Source organism: Xiphophorus hellerii, chromosome 9, assembly GCF_003331165.1.
Source record: "Xiphophorus hellerii strain 12219 chromosome 9, Xiphophorus_hellerii-4.1, whole genome shotgun sequence".
Lineage (NCBI taxonomy): Eukaryota > Metazoa > Chordata > Actinopteri > Cyprinodontiformes > Poeciliidae > Xiphophorus > Xiphophorus hellerii.
Genome location: NC_045680.1, coordinates 17,659,929 through 17,687,545, shown reverse-complemented (window position 1 = coordinate 17,687,545; position 27,617 = coordinate 17,659,929). Strand labels below are relative to the sequence as shown.

At 40.1% G+C, this 27,617-nt stretch overlaps 2 protein-coding genes across 3 annotated transcripts in view; both read left to right on the top strand.

The window, feature by feature from the left end:
- Window positions 1-11,813, top strand: part of LOC116725414 (uncharacterized protein C1orf21 homolog) — a 33,455-nt gene extending 21,642 nt beyond the window's left edge. For both annotated transcript variants that reach the window (XM_032571446.1, XM_032571445.1), the window contains exons 3-6: window positions 2,813-2,898; window positions 4,631-4,698; window positions 5,943-6,003; window positions 10,467-11,813. In XM_032571446.1, the coding sequence (XP_032427337.1) occupies window positions 2,813-2,898; window positions 4,631-4,698; window positions 5,943-6,003; window positions 10,467-10,508 (257 nt within the window). In that variant the 3' untranslated portion in view covers window positions 10,509-11,813. The remainder of the gene's footprint in view (window positions 1-2,812; window positions 2,899-4,630; window positions 4,699-5,942; window positions 6,004-10,466) is intronic.
- A 3,633-nt stretch (window positions 11,814-15,446) lies between these two features.
- Window positions 15,447-27,617, top strand: part of colgalt2b (collagen beta(1-O)galactosyltransferase 2b) — a 32,948-nt gene continuing 20,777 nt past the window's right edge. The window contains exons 1-2 of the mRNA XM_032571444.1: window positions 15,447-16,090; window positions 18,873-19,153. Of these exons, the coding sequence (XP_032427335.1) occupies window positions 16,067-16,090; window positions 18,873-19,153 (305 nt within the window). The 5' untranslated portion in view covers window positions 15,447-16,066. The remainder of the gene's footprint in view (window positions 16,091-18,872; window positions 19,154-27,617) is intronic.

Here is a 27,617-nt window from a genome sequence, read left to right as displayed (position 1 = left end):
AGATCCATCTCTGTGGCCTAGAGCTGCTAATTTCCCTGCCTGCTGTATCCACCCTAATTGACAGCTTACACAGCTTGACATCAGTGTATACGGTTGTAGTGCCATACCGGAGAGCAGAGGAAGCGGCTCTTAATTCTGCTTCCTGCTGCAGCGCTGTGATGTGCCATGTGTTTACCGAGCACATCCAGCCTCGGTGAGCCTGCGTTGCGTTAAGGAACCGTTTGTGAACGGTGGCATGTTCAGACAGGAGCGGCTTTGCTGAAACTCGTTTACATTCCTGGCATAAACAGCAGAGGAGTAGCGCCGCTTCCCAACACCACGTTCTTGAACAGATGATTTGTTGGTTAACCGCGGGCCGCCGTTAGGCTCTGCAGTGACGTACTTGTTGGAAGGCGTGTGATTGTGCTCGAATGCAAGACACACAGGTGATCAAGGTACAGGAGGAGCGTGAGCAGAGGGGAGGGAGAGCTTCAGCTGGGTACAAAGGGACACGCAGATATAAACACAGACAGGAACAGAGTCGCTGCTGATAGTGAGGGCAGAGAAACAAGATGTGGAACAGATAAAATCAGGTGTTGCTGCTCTTTATGGGTTTTATCACTGTCAGCGGTTACCTTAAAAGACAAGCAGGCATTCAGCTGATAATTTCAGTGCTGGTGGTGGTCAGCTCATTCTTGAGTTTGTTGACTCTATTATAAATGAAATGCATTTTTTTTATTATGAATTACAATTAAATATTTACCAACTTCTACATATTTGCTGTAATGTGTACCATTTCTTATGCAGAATTGGTTAAAAATGTATCCATCCATCCACCCATTTTCTAACACCCTTGTTACTAGTGGGGTCAGGAGGGGTGCTGGTGCCTATCTCCACCAAACGTTTTGGGCGAGAGGTGGGGTCAACCTGGACAGGTCGCCAGTCTGTCGCAGAGCAACACAGAGACAGACAGGACAAACGATCACACACACACACAGGGAGAATTTAGAGAGACCAATTAACCTAACAGTCATGTTTTTGGACTGCGGGAGGAAGCCGGAGTACCCGGAGAGAACCCACGCATGCACAGGGAGAACATGCAAAACTCCATGCAGAAAGATCCCGGGCCAGGAATCGAACACAGGACCTTCTTGCTGCAAGGCAACAGTTCTACCAACTGCACCACTGTGCAAAATTAAAAATGTAAAGTCTAGGCAAATTGTTTTTTTGTTTTTTGTTTATTCAAAATACTCGCTTAAGGTGCATATTTTCATCAGGTGAAACCAGATATTTACATAAACCAAATAAATATTCCTGCAAAATGCTGCTAAACTGTCCCAGTTTATGTTCAGTTACGGTTACAAAAACTATTTCTTATTGTTAAATAACAGAGACATTTTTGAGATGTATATTTTTTTTATTTTACTTTTTTAGCCAGAAGTTTAAACTGTACGACTTGGATAGGTTTTGGGTATCCTTCTATGAACTTCCCTCAATACTTTGCTGAATATTTGGCCCATTTCTCCTGATTAAACTGATGTAATTCACTTAGGTTTCCATGCCGTTTTAGTTCTTCCTACAAATTTTCCAGGGAGGCTGATGTCTGGACTTTGTGATGGCTACCAAAACATTGATTCTGTTGTTTTTAAGCCACTTTGTAACTCTTAAGCTCTTAGCTCTTGTAGCTCTTAAGATGTTGCTTCAATCTTTCCACATAATGGTCTTACCTAATGATGCCATATTTTCTTGATGTGCACCAGTCCCTCCTTCAACAAAACACCTGCAAATATAATACTGCCTCCTCCATGCTTCATAATTGGATGGTGTTCTTGGGCTTTCGTCCATTTCCTTCACATGTAACTATGGCGATTATGGCAAAACCTATCAATGCTAGTTTTATCAGACAACAGGACATGTCTTCAGACTTTGTTTCTGTGTGCATTTGCAAACTGTAATCTGGCTTGTGTTGCTATTGAAGTAATGGCTTAAATCTTTGCAGTAAAGGCAATTGTCTTTTCACTTATGTCATGTTTTAGCCATTTTTGTTGTTTTTGTCCTTATGTAATACTCCATTTTCACCACTATACCGTGGTATTTAGTCTTAATTATATTTTTACTTTCCTTCTGGGAAAGCACTTGGACTTACAGTGTGTACAAATGACATTAGTTTATGCATTCGTTGACAATTTAACACAAATACAATTTCAAAATGGTCAGTAAGACAATGTAAAATATCTGTCTTATCCTAAATAGTTGCTGTTGGTAGGAGGGATGGACGGCGGTGTGTGAGGCGTGTCATCTTCAATGAAGTCTTAAAGCTCTCGTCTCTACTGAGCTCCTCCTAACTGTCTTAGCCGTCTAAGCTGTCCATGTAGCCAAGAAGCTGTTCATCTGGTCTCTAATCCTCCCCATCTCCCTCCTCCTTATCATCACCCTCTCTCCTTTTCTCTTCTGTCTTCTCTGGTATTTCCTCCTTCTGTTTCTATGTTGCTGCTTCTATATTTCTAATGCTCCAATGGTAAAGCAATGTCCCATCTAACTGTACTTCCGCCTCGACTGTCATGCATATTATGAAATGTCGCATCAGGTTCTGTTCTCACATTGCCATCGACCACATGTGGCTAAAAATCAATAGAATAATGACCAGCCTTGATAATATAATGCAGTGACGATGCAGAAAAGGACGTTTCCTCCCCCCCATCTTTTCTCTCAAAATTTGTCAAAACGCGAATGAAAGGAATGTGCTTGACGTTTCATCTCTGGGTAACTCCTCATAAATACATGTAATTGTTAATTCCCCCTCCTTTAATCATGCCAACTCTTCTGTTCTCAGATGAATACAAGATGAAGGGAGTGGAAGAGGTGAAGTACATGAGAGGGGATGAAAACCGGGTGAACGTACGCAACCAGGAGAATCTGGTGAGAGACGGGCACACACACACACACACACACAAACACAAAATACAGCAGCCAGTCCACTGACAGCCTGTCATCCGCACACACTCAAACCTTCCTCTGACAGCTCATCAGCTCCAGCCAACAGGCCTGCGTTTGTGTCCAAAGGCAGCTCTCTCTGTCTGTGTGCAGCACACACACACTCTCTTTTAGCACAAGCACACAAAAAAAATACACAGAGGCAAACAGAAAGGTTCCTCACAAGCAGGTGGAGACAACAGTCTGGCGTGTGTGGAATGTGTAGGCTGAGCGCATGGTTGGTTTCCAGGCCGCCGCTGCAAAAATCTTTAGGTTTTAAACACATCAGAGGAGTTTTATGAAGTCACTTTGCTCTAAAACCTCATAAATGATTTTACTGCCACTATGTCTTACCTGACGGTGTAAATAATTTATAAGCTGAGGCACATTATCTCTGAATAAATCCACTTCCTCCTCAGGTCACAGAAGGCCTGAACATTATGATGGTGAGAGAATACAAGAACAGGTTGTTTCTTTTTTTCCTGTAAGTGGACATAGTGGCGTCCTGGCCATTGTTAAAACAGTGAGAAGCATAATAAATCTTGATTGTAAAACAGCAGCGAGGATCACACTGTTTCATAAAAACACAAGGTTATAAGCAGAAGACAAGCTTTAACACTATTATTATGCTGCTCCAACACTATGCTCGGTTCATTCATTGATTTGATTTACTAAAGTCAAACTTTTCCAAGAATTGGCGGAAATGTGTTTTTGCAAGCTTCGAAAGTCCCTTTCCTTTCTTTTTTGTTTTTAACTGAAGTGTAATTTGTTGTTCCAAAAGCATATTGTATTGCATGGATTCCCTAGCCTATATATTTTAAAACAAAGGTTTGTTATAGAAGGAAACAAACAGCATCAAGAAGACTAAGGAATGAAGTTGTTTGACATATCTCATGGAGCACTGTTCTAACATCTCAAAATGAAAAGAGAGTGGCACAACTGCAAGCATACCAAGCCATGATAGCTCACCTACATTAAAAGGTCAGACAAAGAACATTAGGCTCCTGTTAACTCGGGAGGAGCTGCAGAGATCCACAGCTCAGGTTGCGCTGCAATGGAAGGGTCTATTATCAACTCATATTTATGTGTTCAAATAGCCTAGCTAAAGTACAGACCTAATTCCCAGTAGGAATCTGTGGCAATGTTTTGAAAATTTCTCCTGCAGCTGCAGTTGCTGCAAAAGGTGGTTTTACAAAATAAAGACTTGTGGGGGATAAATGCACACACCACACGTTTCAGATTTTTACTTGTACTTTTTCTTTTTTAAATCCATGCATGATTTTCATTCCACAGACAGCCCTATGTTGCTCAGTCACCTTAAAGCGGCAAAATTTGAAAGTTACAATAGAGACAATGTCAGGATAAACAAAAGACAAAAGTTGTATCTTCTAAACCTTTCTGGGTTGTCAACACTAACCTCCGCGCTGACCTGAACATGGCTGCAGAAAGATTGACTAGAGCTGACCTTGATCAGCACTGAGAAACGGGTTTATTAGATGCTCATGCATTATGTCTGTGACCCATGTCCTGCAGCAACTGGGTGAGGGCGCAGCTCAGTCATTCAGGTTTTTGATTTGTCAGCAGCGTGGCCGCTCTGCTGATACCCGTCGTTGTGTTTGGAATCTGTTCTGTCTGCTGATAATGAAAACTAATGGCATCTGTGTGCGTTTGTTCTCAGGAGAAGAGCAATGTGGAGTACAGGGGCAAACAGCAGAAAGAGGCGGCTGCAACAAACATCAAATCTAAGTAAGTGGACGGCAGCAGCCCTTCGAGCTGCTTCAGAGACACTTTGTTAAATAAACTGGATACATTTACATAGTCAATCATAGTGAGTGATGGATTAAAGGAGAAAACAGCATAAATTATCACAGGAAGAAGCTGTCCTACTGTGTGATGCCAATATGATGGCTTAAGCATCCAGGTTTTTATTTGTTATTCTTCTGAGGGGCCTGTGGAGTGTAAGTAGCACTCAAACAACTGTTGAAGGGAGAGTTCACTCATGATATTACAAAGTAATTGGGTGTTTTAAGTGAAAGTTTTTACAAAAAATTGTTGTGGAAAAGATAATACAGTATGTCTGCATACATTTTTAGACTTCATGTTGTATTCCATTGTTCTGAAGTTGAATCTGTCCACTCACCCTCTAATCTTTGTCCATTATCTATCTGTTCATCCATGCATACATTAATGCGAACCTCTATGTATGCTAACCTACATACATGCATGCAAGCATTGGTACACATATCCTTATCCTTAGTTCTTCCATCTGAACCACTGCTGACTGTAGCAATACATACTTCAAAATTAAAAATAAAGACTAACTTTTGAACCTTGGAGTTTGGGAAAATATGGGCTAACATGAATCTTGTCAAATGCAACAATGTCACAATGATCCCATGTTTTAATTAAATTAGATAAAATAGCTTTAGTTATTTTAATGTCGTCAATATTTTAGCTTAAGGAAATTTCTCTCCCTCTATGAGAACATTTCAGGCTGAGATGCTTGTAATAGTTTACATCTTTTGCCAACCTTAAGACGTAAGAGTAGCTGCAGTTGTTGACAAAAGTTGAGCGCATTCATTGGTTCATTACTGGGCCGAGCTGACCCTTTATTAAACTGTCACCTCCTTCACAGCGTGACTCCTGTAAGTAAACAATCTGAAGCGTCTGGCTTTTGCAAAGCAGTTTGGCCGTCCACCTCAGGCTCCGTGTGAATAATGGCAGCTACGTGTTGGACTCTTTGTCCTTTCAAGGACCGTTTTGATATTTTTTTTTTATTGAATTATTATTTAAAATCATTTGTAGAGTCCTAAACAGACAATTTCTCACACTGCAGAGAGTGTTCATCTGTGTTTGTTCTCTGTGGGGGGTTCGGGTTAGGGAGGTGTGTAACGGAAAATTCTCATGATGTATTTGTTGCCTCCTTTCTCCTCCTCCTCCTCATCTCCATCCTCCGACTTCCTCTCCCTCCCTTTCTCTGTCTCGCTCAGCATTCACACGTCAGAGAGCCAGCAGGAATTTTTCAGGATGCTGGATGAGAAAATTGAAAAGGTGAGGCCCGTGGGGGTGTGTGTGCGTGTGTGTCTTCATTAGTGGCCCGGGGGGGGGGGGGGTTGGTTTGATGGAAGTAGAAAATACATTTAACATCATTTAAAAAGTCACAGCTGGTTTTCGAAATTAAAAGGGACAAAATTAAAAATAAACAAAGACATTTATTAGTCCACATTGTTATTCTTGGTACGAGCTGAAGCAGAAGGAAAGGTAATCACTGCATTTTATGAACACTTGTTCCTTTTTGCCAGCTACTTGAATGACACGGTGCAACAAGTAATGACTCATTTTTATTTTTACTCCCTGCTCTGAATCATTTTTATGCTTGCAGCCAAATATAAAGAGATTCACATTATTTCTTGAGAGACGAGTATCACGTTGTCAAATGGTAAAGGTTGTGCACACATCTCAAAGGTCCCATTCTTCTCTACAGTTGAAACCAGATGTTTACATACACCATTAAACAGAGACACAACCTCTTTTTCCTCACTGTCTGAATAAACGTTTTGGGTCAGAATTACTAGCGTTGTTTTAATTTATTTGCTAAATGCCCATTTCGCTCCAAAACTAACTCTTTTCATTAGCTGTATGATGGCTGGACATTCACATGCCGTTCAGACTAATTGTTTGAGCAGATGAACATGGACACTTTATCTGGAAAGTGTCCCCACAGATGAACAAAACTCGGAGACGTCCACAGTTCTCTTCCAGATATCTTGAATTTTTTCCATGATTCCACACAAGGAAGCTCTGAATTTGGATGGTAGTAAAACAGTGATTCTATAGTAATAATAGGTATTCCTGGATGACCCAAAATAGGAGACATTAAGTTTGACAGTGAGGAAATAAAGTTATGTTTTATTACAGTGTATATAAAAATCTGGTTTCAACATTTAAACAAAATTATTGTGTGCAAAAGCAGCTCTTCCCCTACAAAGACTAAATGATCGACTCAGCAGTTCTCCTCAGCTTCACAAAGTGCTTGAAGCATACCTTATTATGCAACGAGGCTTTTTTCTTTTTGCTTCACTTTCTTGCATTATGAAAAAGTTCTGCAACGTTTAAAGTCCTCACTTAAGTAGTTATTTTCTCAGCGGAGATGGGGTTTTAACGCAATATGAGTCACCACCCAAAGCGAGACTTGTCTGCACAAAATGAGATGCTTCTCTCCAATCTGTGTTTCTGTATAGGTTTATAAAACCTAGGAACTTTGCCAAAATCCAACCGCTGATGTGACCAAACACTGATCCTGTTTTCTACGCCATTTTTTTAAAGCAAATATAGTATTTAAATGCAACGTCTGAATGAATGGTGTTCGAAACTTTTTGGCCTACACACACACACGCTGTAATTTAGTTTTTTCACACATAAATATTTGCGATGACAACTGTGATTCAATTTATTGTGCTGCTTTAGTAGAAAATATTGAGCCAGCCACATTTATCAATACCCCTGGAAAAAAATATGTAAGAAGCATTGGAAGAGTTACAGTAGATTTGTATATTTTATAGAAAAATGTTTTCCTTTTGTAAAAGATAAAAACAGATTTTACAAATTAGTTAAACTATAATGAAATGGCTGTTGATGCTGCTTGTGCTGCTATTACCACCCGTTTAGTCAACTTCGTAATCATCCATGTAAACTCATCCAGTAGGCAATACAAGTTGAGGGGTTAGTTGAGGGGTCAGAAGCTGAAATAAAGTCCAGATCTCTTAATATGCTCTTTTCTCTTCAGATCTCCAGACCTAAAAGGTTGTTTTTTATAGGATTTCAGTCTTGAATCTTGGGAGTGAGATGGCCATGGAAGAAGATTGATTATGTACCTGGTGAAACATTGTTCCCGCCATGTCTTTTGGATCATTGTCCTCCTAAAACAATCCAATGATTACCTCCCTTTTAGTTTATTTGCAGAGTCCACCTCATTTTTATTTAATTGTCCTGGTATTTTCAAAGAGTTTATGATGCAGTCCACCCTTATACACTTCCTAGGGCCTTTTAAAGAGTAACAGCCACACAGCATCACCATACTGAACATGAGCTGCTTTTCCACTTATGCATCCTTTGTTTTACATTAGATTATCTTGGATGTTTGTCTGTTCCTGAAAACGTCCATCTTTGTCTCATGTGGCCCAAACGCGCAGTTCCAGGACAGCTTGGCGAACTCCACATGCTTAAATAGGTGGTGATCGTACAAGAAAGACTACATTTCCACCGGTTGGTGTTTAGATTATGTAACCCAATTATTCCAAGATGGCACTCTGTTTTCTTATGAGATTTTTTTAACCTGCTTTTCCATCCTCCTTACCTTATTTTATAAAAACTGTTTTTAAGTTTGTTTTTTTAACTTTATTAAAGAAATGCAGTCGAAATAATAATAATAAAAAAAATTCCCCTCTTGAGTTTTTTAACATAGGACTATGTTGCTGGATTGAAAGAATTACAAAATTAAGGACTTCTTACTCATCTTGGGTGAAAGTAAATGTCACTGTCACTATATTGCCTCTGAACTGTATGATAATAAAAACATTTACTGCACAAGGAAATAAACATCTCTGCACACCAGAGTATGAAAACCCCTTAAGGTTTACCTTTGATCACAAGGATGTAATTTTGTCATTTATTGTGGCAAGTACAAGTGAGCATCTTTCGACGGCGTCCAACAATCTGCTCATTGTCATATGACGATTGGCTGAATGTCAGGTGTATCTGGAAGGAATCCAGAAACAACACATCTTATCACCAACAAATCAAGATAAAATAAAACAGGGTAGGAACTCTGGCTAACAGCACAGACAAATGTAGCCTTGGGTAATTTTAATACTTTAAACTCTGCTTTACGTCACCAAGTTGTCCAAGCTGGTATGTTTACCAGAAGACAAAAGTGCCAGTCAGGCAACAATGGACCACATTTTAGCTGGTTCCTGTTATTTGAGATTGTAGCAACATTAGGAGAGAAGCACCAGGGCAAACCTGCAGGCGGCCTGCTCAGCTGCTTTTTATCTTTGACTTTCAGCTCATAGATCACATCTGAATTGTCAAGTCGAGCCTGAAATCCCATAATACTTTGCGTCTTTTCCAAATCAGCTTATGTGCTGTGCGTACATTTTAAACAGAAAGGTGTAAAATAAAGTAATATTGGACAATAATAATTTGTGTTAATTATTTGGAAGAACATATCTAATTCTAAGTCATTTTGTTGCTCCAATGAGTGGCTGGTGGACCTGAACGCATACAGCTACTGCAACTTCCAAAAGTATTTACACCCTCTGAGCTTTTAACATGTCAAAATATAACCAAGAATCACATTTTATATTTTGATTCTTTATCCTTTTTTATCAGCCAAACACAAAGAGTGCATATTAATGATGAAGCAGGAAATACTATGTAGCTTTTAAAACATTTTACAAATAAAAATGTACATTTCTAACCATTATTCTTTACTTCAAAGCCTCTAAGTAAAGCAACACGCCACTTATGTGTAATTTAATCTTCTGACAGGACAGCGATTGGTCATACAGTACATTTCACAGCTCTGGCCTTTATGGAAGAAGTGTGAAAAAGAAAGCAAAAACACGTTTAAGAGGGTGTTCTAGTTAGATCAAACCAAAATGTAGCTTTTTCATCTATGTTTGGGGAATGTGGGAATTAAAACTCCACATTCGAGCCTGAACTTTCCCCACTGGAAACACTGTGTTGGCGGCATTATACTGTGGAGATATTTTTCTCGTTATTGGAAGTGGTCCTCAGAAGATGCTTTGGTGTTATTTGCATGGCGCTCGCTTCCAAAACCAGTTAACTACACCTGAGGATGACTATTAAACGCTACTAATGCAATTTTGAGTTGTTTTGCATTTATTGCACATTTGACTTTATATTAACCTAAGCAGGTTGTTCTTATGCAAAAGAATGGGATTCAAATGGGCAAACATGCAAATAAGCAGTTTTAACTGCAGCGATCACTGAATTTTCTGTAAAGTGGACATCAGGGTCAGATGGTGGAGAAATCCCAGATGTTCCCACGTGTTGGGGAGTTGAAATAAAAACATCTGTTCACAGTTAGGTGACCTGAATGCCACATCAGTTTACCAGGAACGACGAGGGACAGTTTTATCTTTTACATTAGAGTAGCTGTGGACAGAAATTCTGCAATGAAAGTCTTGCAGGCAGAGGCTTTGTTTATGACGCCGCAGCCTCCGAGCTGAAACCCAGCGCCGTTCGGAAGAGAGACGAGGCTGTTGGAGGCGCTTTGAAGGGAGCAGCGCAGCCGTCAGCTCCTCACCTTCATGAAAGAAACCAAACAGCAGAACAAGCCACCTGTCAGCACTTCACTATCTCATTCTGCATCTCCTGTTCCAGCAATAGATGTTTATTTGAATGTGACTGAAGTAACAGGTGCAGACCGTTCAGAGTCATTAAACGTGGGGTATTCACCCTCTATTTCATCTGTTTGGCTGTGTTTTTAGGGGCGAGACTACTGTTCGGAGGAGGAGGAAGACGGGACATAGCACACCAGCCCCCACGGACTCGACCCCCTCCCCGATTCCCCCCATGGACAGCCTCGTCGAGTGTGTGTGAAACCGGTAGCGTGTGTTTATGTGTGCCTGAAAGTGAAAGAGAAAGTTTAATCAGTGTTTTACAGTGTGACGGGACACTATTGGTGTGTGTAGGGCAGGGGGGGGAGTTTTCTGAGCATATGGCAGTGATACTTTAAGTGCAAAACAAAATAGAATGGGACAAAGACAAGCTTCGTCACGGACTGCAGCACTCAGCACCTCATCCCTTCAGGTTGAGGGAGAGACGATGGAGAGATCGTCGCCGGACCTGTCGGGTCAAGCAGATATTTCCTTCACCTGTCCGTCCTCATCTGTCCGTGTCCTCCTCTGTGGCCTGACCCTAAATATATAAACCCACGCAGTCGGGACTTCTGGGTGTTGATATCCATCGAAGATTAGAGTTGTCGTTGGTGTGTTGAGGACTGAAAAACACACGGAGTAGAGAAAATAAAGCCCAAGGGAGTAGAGGATGGTGCTGGACTTTATCACCTGACTACCTTCAGTCGGGCTCGCCTTGTCCATGGACTGAAAGGGTGAGGGTGGGAGATAAAAGAGGGAGAAATATGGGATATTTTAATATGAGAGAGTATGGAGGGAGCTAGTAGTTTAGAATCTCCTAAACTACTCCTTCCTTTTTAAGTCAAGGACCTGTTGTTTTTTTTTGTTTTGTTTTTATTTTTGTTTTCACTCTATGCCACAGTCACTTATTCAGTTAAATTTATCCTTCTTTAAATGTTTGTTTCCAGCCGTTTTTGTTCTTGACGTCCATCATAGTATGTCATAATCGTCGGCAAAATGAAGCTCCAAAATTTAGTCTGTGTCTCAGCACAATCACTCCTCCTTTATACGAATCCTCTCTTATACACACAAAAACACACAAGAGTTGTTTTATTTAACAAAGAGAAACTCATTTTCCTTATTTCAGTGTGGAAGACGGCTGTCTCACACACACTCCACCACACACACACACATTACAATATCGTATTTGTTTCACCAGATTATCATGTGCATAAATCAGAGGTACCCATAGAGCTTATTTCTGATCCAGTCAGTATTCACACACTTTCATGAACATTGCAGCGACAACAATTTTGAGGAACTTAAAGGGAGAATTTGTGGTTGTTGTTGAAACACAGATCTGTTTTTTTTTTTATTATTATTGTTGTTATTATTTTTAACCATCTTTGCTGGATACGTCCTGTTGTATTATTTTTGAATACGTTTTTTTTTTAATTAAAGATAAAAATGTAGGCGCTCTGAATGGTGTCTTTATTTATGTTTTTTATACCTAGAGCGAACTAAAAAGTGTGAAGTCACTTTTCCAGACGTGTGACGTGAAAAGGAGTGCTTTAAAGCTGCAAGGCTGTGTAATACCCCCTGCTGGTGAAATACCGACACTGCATTTCAGTAAGTACAGATGGGTATAATAGTCAGAGGTGGACATGGTCAGCAGCAACACTGTGGTAGTATGTAGTGTTTAAATGTTGCTCGGTTCATGCCAAGAGGCCAAAAAATAAATATCCTCCAGTCCAGAGCATTACATCACCAGCAAATACCTGAACTGCAGCTGAAATCAAGGCTGGATAAGGTAGTCCTTTTTTCCTCCTTATGTCTATAAAATTTCCCACTAGGAAGACAAAATGTTGCACCTTGATTAGAATCCAAATGATCTTTTAAGTACTGAAAACAAATGTTTTGATTTTAGCTACTTTTTCTTTCTTTTTCCATCGATTACGTGACCATTCTCTGAAGAATGTTGTTTTGTTTCCTTAGGCCACTTCACTCTGGAAAATCAAGGATATAATGATGCTCATCATTCCAATAATGCCACCTTTTCTAACAACTGGATGGTTTCTGTTAAATGACCTATTTGAAGGTGTTATTTTCCAGTTAAAAACAATGTTAAGATACAATCACAACAGGGATTCCCTGCCTGAGCCTTCAAGTATTTTAGGTATTACCCTGAGCTTTGCCACTTTTGGCTTCATAATGTAGTGAAGCAAAAACATTAATCTAGTATTCTATTATTTTTGAGTTTGGTCAAAGTGTGAACATATGAGACGCAATTTCTGTACTACATTTTCTCCAACAAATGTTTGAATAGTTTAGGGATATTTTTTCATACCAATACAAATTACTTCCCAGTTATCTGGTAGGATTTCTATTTTAATGTTCATTGTCCCATTGTGCTATTCAGTTTTAATGAGAAAAAATTGATTGTAAATTTCTCACTCTGACTCGTGTAAGGACGCCCAGCATTAACTATTCAATTGAATTTGACTCTGCAACTTTTTTCCAAGCGCCGTGCCGTGCTTGGTTAAAATATTTAAACTGTCTTTGGTTTTTGAAGTAATAATTCCCCCTTTTTATTGTATCAAAATGCAGCCTCATTGATTGAATGCTTTCATAATGAAAAAGTGATTTCTGTTTACAGTTCTGTCGTCAACTGAGCTTTTTTATATACATATAAATAGCCACATGATGTAGTACTGTAAAACATATTGAAGTTCTGAATCAATATCTGCTCTGATGTTTAGCCCAACGCGCTCCCAGTGAGACCAGATCCCACAATGCTTTCAGCGAGTTAAAAAAGCTTGAAGTGTGTTTCTGTAATAGCTGCTCCCTGCTGCCTCTGTGCGACACACGATGCACACAAACTCTTTCTTTACCTCGCATGACTCACTGGCAGGGGCATTTAGGGTTATGATCAGCAACCAGTGAGCGAATCAGAAAAGAGAAAGGGGTCTCTGTGGGCCGGCGCTGGCAGTCATGATCTCCCACACGGAGAAATATAAAAGTGCTCAAAGGAGGCTGGAGCGAGAAATTAAGAGGAGGTGTTCGGAGGAGTGGGAATGAGGCAGGGAAGGAGGGAGGAAGAGACGGATGTTGACCGTTAACCTCAGACAGGAATATGGGCAAGAAAATGTTCTTTCCACACTGACGCAAGTACCAATAAAAAAAAAGCTCTCTCCTCCCTGCTTTGTGAGTGTAATGTATGTGTGTGAGAAGAGAGCATTGGAAGAGGAACAACATGTTCTTGGCTGCTATGTGTTTTAGGGCTAAGGTTTCAGGAATATTTGTGTGAAAATGACTCAAAATCAATGTAACTGGCGTGTTTTGAACAGCAGCAGTAGGAACACGTTTGACAAGCTAAGTTTTTATCAGCCTGTTATTTGATTTCATACAGTTTCATATTGAGTTTCTTGTGGGATGACAGTGCACACTCCTTTCCAAGCCATCTAATCATGATAATTCAACCCTTGTCAAACTTTACAGCTGAATCCTGGCCAGATTGTTGGAGCTGCGTGTTCATATTTATGAAATGATGGGATTCAAAGTGGAGCTGTAGTCAGTGGACAGCGTCCACACCAGTTTTTTGTTCCAGCTGGAAGAGCACAACAGGCAATCGACATTTGTAATTCTCTTCCACTAAATTTTCCAAAGGCATTCCTATAATTTGTGTACATTTCTGTACCTGTGAGCGGAGTACACGAGAACATCGAATTCACAGATAATTTCAGGTTATTATGTTTAAACACACATTTACACAGTGTTCTGGAAAACCTTTGATAAGCCAGATGAAACATTAGAAAAACACTTTAAGCCAGCACTCTAAACAGGGATCTCAGTGAATACCATATATTTCCTATTAAAACAAAGTGATTGCCAGACAAAACAAGGCAGTGGGAAGACACTGTGTGATGTCATTGGGCTACCAGAACAGCAGCTATGCCCTCCAGCAGATTGTATGAATTCTCATTAAGAGGAAACGGGTTAGAAGTAGTGAGCTTTCTTTGGCAAAGAAAACCAATCATGGTAGCCATGGCTGTTTTGTTTTTTTTTTGTTTTTTTTACAGAATTTTGTTTTTGCTCTCATTTGAATTTTTTTCTACTTACAAACGTGACAGAAAACATTTAGAATAAGCAGTTTTGTCCAGATGTATCTTCACCATAAAACGCACAGCTCTTTCAAGCAGTTTGGATTAAATCTTTACATGTAAACCTGTCAAAATCTTCTTTTATTGTGCTTGAAAAGAAATAGAAACCATAGATATTGCACGGCAAATTTGCGTCCATATGTGTGTGTGCGTGTGTGTGTGTGTGCAGGCAGACTTTGCCCACGTAGCCATTATGAGTCAACTGTGAGAGGCACTGGCTGGCTTCCTGCCTGGACGCCCCACAGGCCTTTTGCTCACTGTCTCAGCTCTCTGCAGCAGTTCCCTAATACCCGCTTTGGAATACCTACACTGGCTGTAAACCCACCTAGCTGCACAACCAGCTCTATTTTCCCCCTTGCTTGTCCTGTGAAATATTATCTCCCATCCTTTTACATTATTCCCTTACATCAGCAGACTCTGCTCTTTCTTCCCCCTCCTATTTATGCAGTAGATCCATATTCTGGATTATATTTGCAGAGCAGCTCTTAAGAAGAGAAGGGGGTGGGGGAAATAAGGTGGGATTACATACATTTAGATTCATGTTGCTCACCCACAACAAGTGACCTACATAAACTGCAGGACGCTAATTGTTGAATGTATCCATGCAACCATCTCAACATTAGGCACGGTGACCTAATGTCACCATGCCGGCGTGAGGGCTGAACTGCGCTGGGATCCCCTGCGTCGCTCCACTGAGGGACCAACAGGACTGAAAACACTGGCCTGACCGCCTGAGTGACGGATGTTCGTACACTTTTGTTTCTCAGCAGCCTGCCAAGTTTACGTGAGCTGAGTAAGCAGTCGCAGTTTGGAGTTGTAGTTCTGAGGGGACTCAGGAGCAGGAGCAGGAGCTTTCTTACTCAACACATGGGAAATCTGCTTCTTCTGAAGAATTGTTGTCTGTGTTTGTGGGGGTGAGTGTGTGTGTGTGTGGGTGTGCACACATCAGGGGAGGCAACAAGTGCAACACAAGAGCACCACCTGCTGGTCCAACGACGCCCTCAGAGATCTGACTGTGTTGTCTATTACTAGCCTATGGGGGCATCAACCTGAGATGGATACTTGTGATGTGAAAAGGAAATGATTTATGGTTTGCATTTTTCGTTCATAAATAAATGAATGCAAAGTGTGGCATTAGCCTGTCAAAAACCAGCCCCTTGTTCAACACTTTGCTCCGTACAGAGAGTCTGTTCCCTCGGTTATTGAGAAACGATTTCACGCTGGAGGCATGGAGTCTGTTAAAGGGGAACAACGTTATTTCACTATGGGGACAGGATATGTAGTGTGGCTTGCAGTTGCAAAATTTTTTGTTTTGCTTCTTTTTTGTTGCATATATGTCCAAAAGTTACATTTTAGCTTCATCTGACCGAAGAATGTTCTTCCACATCTTTACTGTCTTCCCTACATGGCTTGTGGCAAACTCCAGAGCTCCTGAAGGCTTTCTTCCCAGCAGTGGCTTCCTTCTTGACACACTTTTATATTAGCTAAATCTGTGAACTGCACAACTAACTTTTTGTTTTTCAGGTACTTCCACATGAGCAGAGGATCTCTGCAGACCTTCCAGAGTTACCAATGGACCTTTTGGCAGCTTTCCTAGTTAGCGCTCTCTTGCAGTGTTGTCATCTTTGTGTGTTTGGGCTTTTATTGTGTCTGTGTTTTCCCTTAACTAGTTCATTTCTCTGTGTTCATTATTGTTAGCAAGATGTTGCCGTATTAGTCCATTCCTTTGTGTATAGTTTCTCAGTGGCGTGGTGTTTGTAGTGCATTTAGATTTCGTACTCTGTTAGTCTTTTCCCAGTGGTTTCTAGTCTACCGAGTCTTAGTTCAGCTCTCTCTGTGCAAATGATTCTTCAATTTTTCTAATTTTCTTCTTCCTCGTACCACATATTTTCTGATTACTTCATCTGGTTCCTTTGTCTTTTCTTATCGCTTCCTCTGTATTTGCATGCCAGTTTTTGTTTGTTTTTTTACTGTATATTGTTGGATTTTTCTGCAAACTGATGCTGTCTGAAGGTAAGTAGTTGCACTGAATTTTTATTTTAGTGTATCAGAGTAACAGGAGCTAGGAGCTTTTAAAACTAAAAACTTTTTGTAATTGTCTTTCCTCAGAATAATGTTTTACTCTTCAATAGTGTGTCATCTAAAATCCTAATCAAATACTCTGAAAATGTGGTTGTTTGTTTCTGCCTCATGAATGTAACAAAAAGCTTAAGTTAATCTTTCAAGGAATTACTTTTATCTAAAATATCCACAATTTTAAGCTTCTTATCCACAAACTGGAATACATATTTCTCCATTTGTTTGTTTCCAGTGACACATTTTTGTATTTACTGACCTTATTCATTAAAGGATTTACCCTACTATTAGGAGCCACAATGGAGAAAGAACTTGGTGATTTAAGCCCAGCCTTGTCTGAAACCACAGTTTACCGAACAAAAAAACTTGGCACCTCTTGAAACATACATTTATCCCAAACATGACTGAAACAGACGAGAAAGCTCTGCTGTGTCTCTCAGCCGCAGATCAGCTCTTAGGAAGACAAATGGCTACGTGTCAAGAACACGACCAAAATTACTGAGCAGATGTTCCGCTACGACAGAACAGGGAGTTTGAACCATCTGAAAAATGAAAACCCAGCCTCACTGCAGAGGTCTGACGCTGGGCCAGGAGGGTGAGGCTGTTTTTACGCAGAGCGCAAAATAAAATGACTAACATGAGTTGGAAAAAAAAAAGTGGGGGGGGGGGAGGAAATTTTGTTTTGGGGTTTTATTCAGATGCGCTTACTTGTTAATGAAAAACTAAACACTCTCAGTTCTGTTTGACCAGAGCTTCAGCCAAAGAGGTTCGCTCTGTTAACATCCACTGGAGCAAGTCACAGCATGGACAGCTTCCACCAGTCACAACTGCTCAGCCAGATGCCCTGTGGTTACGACAGGAATAAAAAACCTGTGTGTGTCAAACACTTAAAGCTCGGAGTTGTTAGAACGCTCTTGGTGCAGGTGCTGCAGGATCAGGACAGCATGTTTTGGTCATTTCCTTGATGTTTCTGTGCATCAGAATGCTAATATCTTTGGGGGGGCACTAGAGGGAGCTGACAACTTACCCACACTAAGGGCACCCAAAGACATGGGAGAATGCTGTCATTACCCCAGGGAAGGGAAAACATTACAGAGTGGCAGAGAGCCCAACTTAAATAAACACAATGAAGTCAAGACAGTAAAGCAAGCTAGCTTTGCCCGTCTGTCTGAGCCCGTTGTTAGGCTCCTATAATTAAAAGAGGTTGCTGGAAGGCAGCAGTAATTCTATAAGAGGGAACACTATAATATTATAGTAATATGTTGAGCATAGATGCCAAGTTCTAGAGCAGGAGATCCAAGTATGGGGACAGAAGACTCCACCCACAGGTGGAAAAGTGAATTTCAGATTTTGGGGGGGGGGGGGGGGGGGGGGTGTCTGGGATGTTTCTGTTTTGTTGTGATGTTAGTTAGACTTTATTTTTTATTTATTTAATAATTTTTATTTATTATTGAAAAAATTCATGACGCCTATGACATTATGACATAGCTTTGAATGCTTACATGGAAATTTAGATCCCTGGAAGCAAATATGAAGAAGTAAGCTGTGGTTGGAAATTTTTCTGCCCATCTTGTGTTGCTGTGAGGAATTAAAACTAGGGGCAGTCGAATAGTACAACAGCCTGTCAATGTGATGATTTCATACTCTCCACTTATGCAACATTCAAAATGCTCAACAAAGTCAGGGTGTGGAGATGGAAAGAAGTACTCCGGATGAGTAAAAGGACAATTAATGAAAACAAGACAAAGGATGTGTTTTACAGGAGAGAAAAAAACAGGAAAAGAAACCAATAAAAGCACTAAATGACAAAACAACATGTTGTAACATTGTCGAAGAAAAACATCCTGTACAGGCCTCATACCAATTGAAAGTGGAGTTTCCAAGTTCTAGTTGTTTTTGTTTTTGTTTGTTTTTTTCACCAGTTTTGTGACTTTAGTTTTTATAGTGGCAATTTTATATCTAGCATGCTACAAAGAACAGTCAGATGAATTGATTCTTGACTGATTAAAAAAACTTTTTAGATGTAATTTTGCAATGACGTGAACACTTTTTGGCCTTAACTGTAGACTTAACATTGAGTAATGTCTAAATGTTTCACCCTCAACACTAAAATCTGATCTATTGCACACACAGTGGGCTTTACTGTACATGGGGGCTTTCCCCGGGTGGGATTCAAACAAGAACCGCCACTGACCGTAGGAGGGGTAACAGAGGTAGAGACCTCCACGCCCACCCTGCCTCTCTGTCCCACCTTTCCACGGGTCTCTCACTCCTCTCCTCTTCCTCTGCCTCTTTCTCTCAGTCTGAAGGACTCCGGCTTGACTCACAGCTGAATCCTGGGGTAAAGATGCGGGTGGTCGGAGCCGCGGGTGTCGCTGAGCTGTGGGCCGTGCTGGCCGCCCTGGTGGCCGGCGCCGCGTCCGAACTGGTGACGCTGGTGCAGGAGCAGGTGAAGCCCGAGTCGCCGGTGCTGCCGCCGAAGGTTATGATCGCGATCCTGGCTCGGAACGCGGCGCACAGCCTGCAGCACTACCTGGGCTGCATCGAGCGGCTGGAGTACCCGAGGGAGCGCATAGCGATCTGGTGAGAGAGCGGGGGCCGCCCGGGGGTGCTGATGTGGAGTTTACCTGCATTAGTAATTAAAAAAAAAAAAAAAAATCATAGTGCCAGATTCTGTTCAGTTGTGACCTGCACGGTGGTCCAAAAACGAGCGGTTCGTAAACTTTACCGACAGACCTGTCGCTGCGTTTTCCCCAAATTGCACACTGTGGAAGAAGATGAAAGAGCTTTGTGGCGTGTTAGGGTTAGACTTAACCCTTAATCACGGCCCCATCCGCCTGATTAAGCATAAACCTGCGGAAACAAGCGGCTCTTTAAAACAGCAGGACTCGCAGGTATGAAAGAGGGGCTTCACCACAGGTAGGGTCCCGTAAACTGGCTAAGGAGAAGATGAAGCAGACAAAGAGGGCGCCTGCAGGTGTAGGGATGAAAGAAGACATTGAGCTGGTTTGACAGCAGCAGGAGGGGAGTGTGTGTGTGTGTGTGTGTGTGTGGGGGGGTGTGTGTGTGTGTGAGAGAGAGTTCTTGGAAGTCATGTGTGAAATATATGTGAGCCTCTGCACAAACTGGATGGTGGCTATGCGGGATTATGAATCAGATAATAGAATTCGAGCCTCAGCTATATAGACTTCAAAAGATGTGATAATTATCTGATGAAGGACAACTTTTAGGAGGTCTGCTTCTGAATCTGTGCAATGATTTTTACCACGATGCATTGCAAAAGTGCTGTTGTTCCTTTTCTGTGTTGTATTTTGTACGTTAATAAGATTTTTACATGAATGAATAACACAACTCAGTGCATATAGTTGTGTAATGGAAAAGACGAGTTACATGTTTCATCTACTGTTGCATCCCAAAAGTCCTCTAATGGCATGAAGAAAGGTGCTGTCGGTGTGCACTATGAGACTAAAATCAAACATTTTGTCCTGCAAAAATCACAGATAGGAGAGGAATCCATCTTCATTGTGAGACATTGACTTGGCTGCATCATCCTGTGGGATATTTAAGCTCCCCAAATGGAGTTGATTAATCAGGCCAATTGTGGTTTCTGCAAAGTACTGACTCACTGGGGCTGAATTTATATGCACATCATGTTTTTTTGTTGTTTGTTTTTCAGACAGAAAAATCATGCATTTCTTTTTCACTTCACATAATTTATCCCATCAAATCTCATTAAAAATACTTTGAAGCTTGTGGCTCCACATATCAAACTGTGATCTGATCTAAGTGATATGAATATCTTTGCTGCGTTTCAGCTGGTGGAGCGTTGTTGTTTTCTGTCCCTCCCTTCTGTGGACGACACTGTTTGCACGAGGTCCGCTTCCAGTCCAACGAGCCTCATCAAATTCACCCAGTTTTCACGTGAGAACTCAGATGCTGGGAAAAACTTCCCATGGAGAGAGAACCGGCACTTCGCCGCAAAGTGTGAAAGGCGCTGAAGCTTACACGGATTTGTGATCACATTAACCAACAGAGAAAGGGGCCCCATCAGTCATGAGGGGCGTCTCTGTGCTCTGCTGTCAGTGCAAACAGGACAAATGCTCTCTGTTGGATTTAATGCAGTGTCGAGGTTTGCACCTACAGAATAGGCTGAAGCTCATTGATCAGTTTTTAGCTTCTGATGTAGTCTAACTAAAAAAACGTCGACATTTCTAGCTCTGATGAACACACCATGACAACATAAGTTTCAGTTCAGTGATTGACATTCCTCTCTTATAACCTTGATGTCTTTTAGCTGTGAAACACATGATTCAGCTGCTGTTTACTGGAAAAAGTTCAAATAATAACGTTATTATTTCTATTGGCTGTTTGGCTTTTCACTCAATCGCAACTCGACAAAATACTGACTGCATGTGAGTCATTGCTTAAGTAGCCAGTAACTATGGCAGCTATTAGCGACAGTATTAAAGCAACATTTTCAGCAACACTAATATTAAAAACTAAAATAAAAAAAATTGCGGAATTAGTTATTTGCATAATTAGTGGGCAGATTAAAAACAGTGTCATCTTTTCAAGTAAACGCTGGGGTGATTGTTTAAAGTGCTGCTTTTGAAACTTTCTGCTGTGCTGCAGTGCTATTATTAGCATGTATGCAAGCAAGTGGACATTCAAATCCAACTCTACTTACTTATATTTCTAGACAGGTAATAGTGAATTTGCGATATCCTCTGCCACCACAAGGAGCACTGTAGCTGTTTTACTACCCCACTTATTGTGTTAACGATGTAATGAAGAAGTTTGTTTGCCTCTGTGGTTAGGAGGTTTGTTTAAAGAAAATACAAAGCTAGCCAGAAGCCCAATAAATGTCAACTAATAACTAAATACTGAAGTTCAAACACTGTAACAGAACTGGGTTCTGTTGATGTGAAACAGAATGACTGGCGTTTAGAAACGTCAAATATATTTTAATGCAGAGGCATTTATAATCGTTTGTCTTTGAACAAAGTTTACTGGCTTTTTGTGGTTAGGAAAATGACATGTCTTAGTCATTTTCTGTGTTGCTGTGTGTTCATCATCATTGCAGCTTATGGCCAGGGCCAACCACCCAATAAATACCCAAAAACATAATATAGGAAATAAAACATCCACACATGTAGGAAAACAAGCTCTTTGAGCAACCAGATCCCAGGGGTTATGGTTAGGGTCACATGACTGAGGTGAAACTTCACGACTTATCATATAAGCCCTTTATTTAAGGGCTTATATGATAATATACACTTAAGGTTATGTGCAGATGTCAGGTGGAGTTAGGGAAGCACACTTCACTTCTGTCTTGTCTTTATGTGCTGACAGGTGAATAAATATCAACACTGGGTTCCTAAAATGAAGAGGAAACATTGTTAAAGCAGGAATGAGGGAACCTTTCCACTTTTTTCAACCCGGTAGTTTGAAACATTGTTTTATCATGTTTTGTGTGTGACAAGATCCAGTGAGTGAGAGAAAAAACTTTAAACGTGAAGAAAAATTGTGGCAACTTGTGTTTTTTATTTAAAGATTTTCTGTAAATTTCCGAGATTAAAATTTTGTCGCTTCATGCTGCTGGAGATGTTGGAGCCTTCAGAGTTTAGACTCCTCAGTCAACACATATCTGGGGCATTAATGTGTTTGGGTTCCTCATTTCACTTTTGTTTATTCCTTTCCATGCTATATTTAAAACAAACTTAGTCGGAACAAACACTGTACAAGAAAAATTTAAATAAATCAATCACAATATAATAAAAGACAGTCGTATTGCAAGGTATTTTTTGTAGCAATGTCTAAAATTAATTCTGAAATAGGAAGAAGATGGGTGGCATTGATAAAGTTTATAAATTAATCCCTATTAAAAGTGAGGTGTCTTTAGATCATTAAGCAAATATAATAGCTTGAATATGTAGTTAGATCTGTAAATCATCAGTGAAAAAAAGTAAATGGAGATAATTGTATTTTGTGAACTCTGATCAAAGTTGAAACCTTAAAAATCAGCATGGGGCCAATAATAGAGCCCTGAGGTGCTCCACATTGCCAGAAAGATTTAACTTGTAAACCTTTACTTTAAATGGACAAAAACCTTTACATTTGGACGTGTTTATTTAATAAAGTAATACGTTTTCACTCAGTTATGATATGGATTTCGCTGTGAGTGACAAAGTGTCCAAAAAAGCTTTTAAAAAGAAAACTTTGGACTTCCTACTAAAAATAATATTTAGGAGAGGAAATATAAATAGATACTTTCTTCAATATTACTGTAGCTGCTTATATGATGAAGCTCCTCTGAACATTTTGTGCATACAATGAAACTAACATGTATGTTCACAAAAAGCACAGAAAGCCTGTAGGTGAAGGTAGTGGGACAAAATTCAGTTTAGATCTAATCCATAATGCTACTGCTGCTCTTTTCTGTGCAGATTGTTTGTTTGTCATTGAATACCAGCCCTCCTTTATTTAGGAATTTCCCCCCTCGAAGTGGGCACTGATCTTATCGAATAGTCGTAGAGGAAGGAGAAAACCTCTCATGCCCTTGTTAGTAAATGAAAGAATGCGAGGTATTAGCAGAGGGAGGGGGGGCTGCTGGTCAGCAGTGTTCGAAATTACCCAGAAGGCATAGCAATTGGGATAATCTGCATTGTCAAACTAACTCAACTAAATCTGCCCTCCACTTGAACCATGAAAGGTTTCTTGCTTCTCACTGAAATAGCAGAGCTGCACTGAAATATAACCCAGCAAGATAACTTCATCAACGCTTCACCAACAGATTTGCTCCCTATTGATTATTTCTTTTGTTAGAAGCAGATAACCAGAATGGTGTTCCTTATAACCAGCTGTGAGGGAAATCATAAGAGACTCCGTGAATTGTAAACTTTGTGTTTTGGCTTTCTGTATCAGGCTCGATGCTAAAGGCGGATCCTGATGTTTCAAACCACGCGGCGATAACATTCGTTTCTGGCTGCCTGCTGTCGAATGCCTGCCGGCTCTGTTCATGTCAGGGTGGAGCGCTTTTCCAGGTGCTGAGCTTGGGGTTAAGATCATTTGTGGACTTGTCAGAGTTGGAAATAAAGTGGAAATAAGACTTACATAATTGTCTTTCCCCTCAGGACCTGCATTCTCACTTTTATGGCATAGTGTTATTTGTTCTTAGAAAACCACCAACCATCACAGAGCTCAGAAACAATGAGGTTTGTGTTATATGATTTGATTTATAACAGTCTTTAAGTCAATGAACGTACTTGTAATTTATTGGTTAAAATGATACATAGCTATAAAATATCTGACTAATGTGTTTGATCTACAGCGAGTGGATGTTTAGTTTTCAGCTAAGAAATATGATTTATTTAAAGGTCTGGAATATGACATAACAGCACAGGGTAAGAATTTTCCACCTTTGCATAAATACTTTAGCTCTGACAGATCTGCCTTATGTACTGCAGCTCAGATAAAGGCCATTTCTCACATAACGTAACCTGAGGACATTTAACTCTCTTCATATGACGTCATCCAGCTATTTTGACAAGTGCGCTGAGAAATGTGGGTAAAATGAACCGCAACAAATCGAACTTGAATGTTGAGTTAAAGTCTGTCTGGCTGGATGAGTTATGCTGTGTGTACTGCAGAGCTTTACTGATGTTTGGGTTGACAGGAAGAAAGTTTTCATGTTGAAGGCAATTAGTCACATCAGCAGTTTGCATAGCATCCCCATAATACACATCGGTCTGGTGGACTGAAAGGCTTTTCCACTCCTTTGGTGAAAGTGCTGACATGCGGTTTGTCTTTTTACACTCAAAGACCAAACTGAAAGGAATAATTTATGTTAAATTGATGGGCACCTGCCGGTTGTGTTTAAAGGCAACACCTCAAACACATCATGGAAAATCTAACAAAATCAGCCAAGATATTAGGAAGAAAATTGTGTACCTCCACAGGTCTGGTTCATCCTTGGGTACAATCTCTAGATTCCAGAGGGTTGAACATGCATCAGTTTAAATATGTAAGCATAAACACCATGGGCATGTCCAACCATCACGCCGTATCCCAGAGATGGATGTGTTTTTTGCGTCTGAACAAAACACTCAAAACCTTGTGGAAATGCTGGCAAAGCTGGTAAGAGACTTTTATTATCCACGTCAAAACAGGACCATAAATATCAGCAAGAAAAGGAAGACCCCTCAGAGGAAAAGCTATCACTCCAAAAGCAACTTAGATATTAAGATTTGAACAGTTTTTCACTCTGAGACAAAGACTTGAATTTTTGGATTCCTAAAATTGATCTTCATTTTAGGAAGCAGTTGATCTCAAAGATCTTTGTGGTAACTTGCCGTTCTCGGAACATCATCTCAACTATAACTTTTGGGGGTGAATGCCATTACAAAATAGACGGCATATTGAAACAGCCTGTGTTGGGCAGGAATTAAAAGATTGAATATCTTGGATGGACGATGGCTGCATACCACCAAATTATTTACAAAGTAGCTTAAGAACAGTGAAGTCAATTTCAATCCATAGAAAATCTATTTTCAAGCAACTGTTGTGAGAAGCTTGTGGAAAGATCCCCTCAACATTTAACTAAAGTCACACAGTTTAAAAGGAAATTCTACCGAGGAGATGTATATAAACTTTTAACTGAAAATGAACCAGTAGAAAGTAGCAAAGTGGAACGAAAACAATAAAGATTCACAGTTTTCAAAACTTTTGTGAAAAAAAATTTTTATAAAATTTGTGGCATGCATTTGTATTCAGCCACTCTTACCCAGATACTGCTATAAAATTCAACAGATTGCTTTTAAACATCTCAAAAGTAAATAGTTTATCTGTATTTGTTTCAGTTCAGCAGTAGCATACTCTATCCGTTGGCAGATGGCATATTGAAATGTTCAAAGGGAGGCATTTTAGGTGACAACAAGGTGAGTGTGTTTGCTTTTAGCTTGTAGACGTTTGATTTGTTGTGACTCCCTGAAATGTCTTTGTTTTAAATAAAAGACGTGGTTGCTGGTTACCCCTCCCTCTGTACCAAAAAAGGCAAGAGTCCCCAAACTCATACACATGAACACAGAGAACATATAGACGCTACAAAGTGCAGGGAAGGAGTTAAATCGGGTCCAACCTTGAAGTTTATCGGACTTGGGAGATCCAGTTGTATACAACGGATTATCTGAATAGCTGTACAGGATCTTGCATTTGTGAATAATTAGCTTTTGGTTTGCGCCAGCATGCATTCAATCAGAGCCCTGGCACTGCGTAAATAATTTATTTAATTACATACAAGGTTTTGTCCCGGTGCCTATGACTGTGCAATCGCATGTGTTTCACATGCATGTCTGTGCTAGACAGCTAGATGTGGATTCAATTACATGTGTTTTGCTGTTATTTGGATTCACTCCATACTTTCCATTTAGTCCCCCATAAGGCAAAACTGTGGTAAGTAACTGGATCCAATTAGCCTTGACCTTTAAATCAGTATCTTCTGTGGAGTTGCATTTTATTGTCATATTCAGTTTTTAGAGAACTTTTAAAGTTCTGACATCTGCTCCAATTTTAGCTAGGAGCTCAAAAAAATGTCAGTGTGACATTACAAAGACTCGAAGCTCGTGATGGGACAAATCCAGAGCAAGATGCTCCTGTCTTTAGCCTCTTTGTTTCTCTTTGTGGAGGGATCCACAGCACCATTCACTGACTCAGATGAAGAATGTTTTTTTTTTTTGTGCATAAGGCTGTAAAACTGACAATTTTAGGATGGGGGTAATTTAGTCTCAAATTTTACAAAATAATGCCTTATTGCTTTATGAGTGGATGAAATAATAACATATTTTGTTTACATTTATTTGATGTACTGACTTGCAAAAACTGATGTAGTGTCAAAAGAAGATTTTGTTTTCAGCTTCCTTTACTGCTGAGTTGACATCTACCCTAACCTTTGACCCTGTTTGGCCCTTGCGGAAAGTCCTTAACCAGAAGTTAACCTTAGGGTCACAACGCTGCTGCCAGGCAACCTGGTCATATCTATAATTTTTAAGACCAAAAACATTTGTTTCCTGGCATTGCAACAATAGTTCAACTTGTATCTAAAATGACTACTTCAATCTAAACTTGGTAATAGGTGTTGTTTAAATTCAAATATCTAACTAACACAGGTAAAAACAGCTTTTTGTTTACAAATGATAAGCCACTACCTAAATTAAAATCAGATCAGTTAGTATTTCTTTTGAAGTGGCTAATATATTGATGGCACTTCAATTATCAACTTTACTGCAAACTTGAATATGACGTCTTCTTTTCCGAGTGGCTCTTCAGCTCGTTTTGCTAGATGTGGATATTGGCGTCTTCAGAGAATCTTGCACTTTTCTTCTGGGAGTGATGGCGGAATGTGAAAAACTACAGAAAGTGTGGAGATTGGGTCAAAGGAGGTGTAATGCCTGTGGAGATTCAGAATCCTCAATCAGACATCATGGCTCATTTATTTTGATTTTCCCATGAAGTCACACAAGCAAGCTGTGTGTTTGAGGTGCTGCAATAAAATAAATCTGCAGGAAGGGCTTCGGTTTAACTAACTGCTTCTGTGAATCAACTTATCAGACTCTCACAAAATTTTAACATCATCATCAAAGATCTATGGGTCCATACAAAAAACTAATTATTCTGGCATGTAACAAATACAGATAACATTGGTAATCCTAACAAACCTAAACAGGGAAAAGTTGATCCTCAGTATGTACGGTGTATGAAAAAAACAGTGTGCAGTGTGACTGTACGGCTTAGTTAGGTGTGTGAAGGAGTGCAATATATGTAGCTCACTGCACTGTGGATGAATCGCTTTAAAATGAATGTTAAATATAACTTGTGATTCATTGATTTAGATTTCTCAGGATGTTGCTCATGTGTCTGAATCGCATCTGCTTTCTTCCACACATTGTGATGAACAATAACCTGAGAGGATTACTGTGAACGGTCCAAACGCTCCAAATTGATTGACCTCAGAGTCTTCTCTCCAGTCATGCACTCGGCAAGCTAAGGATGC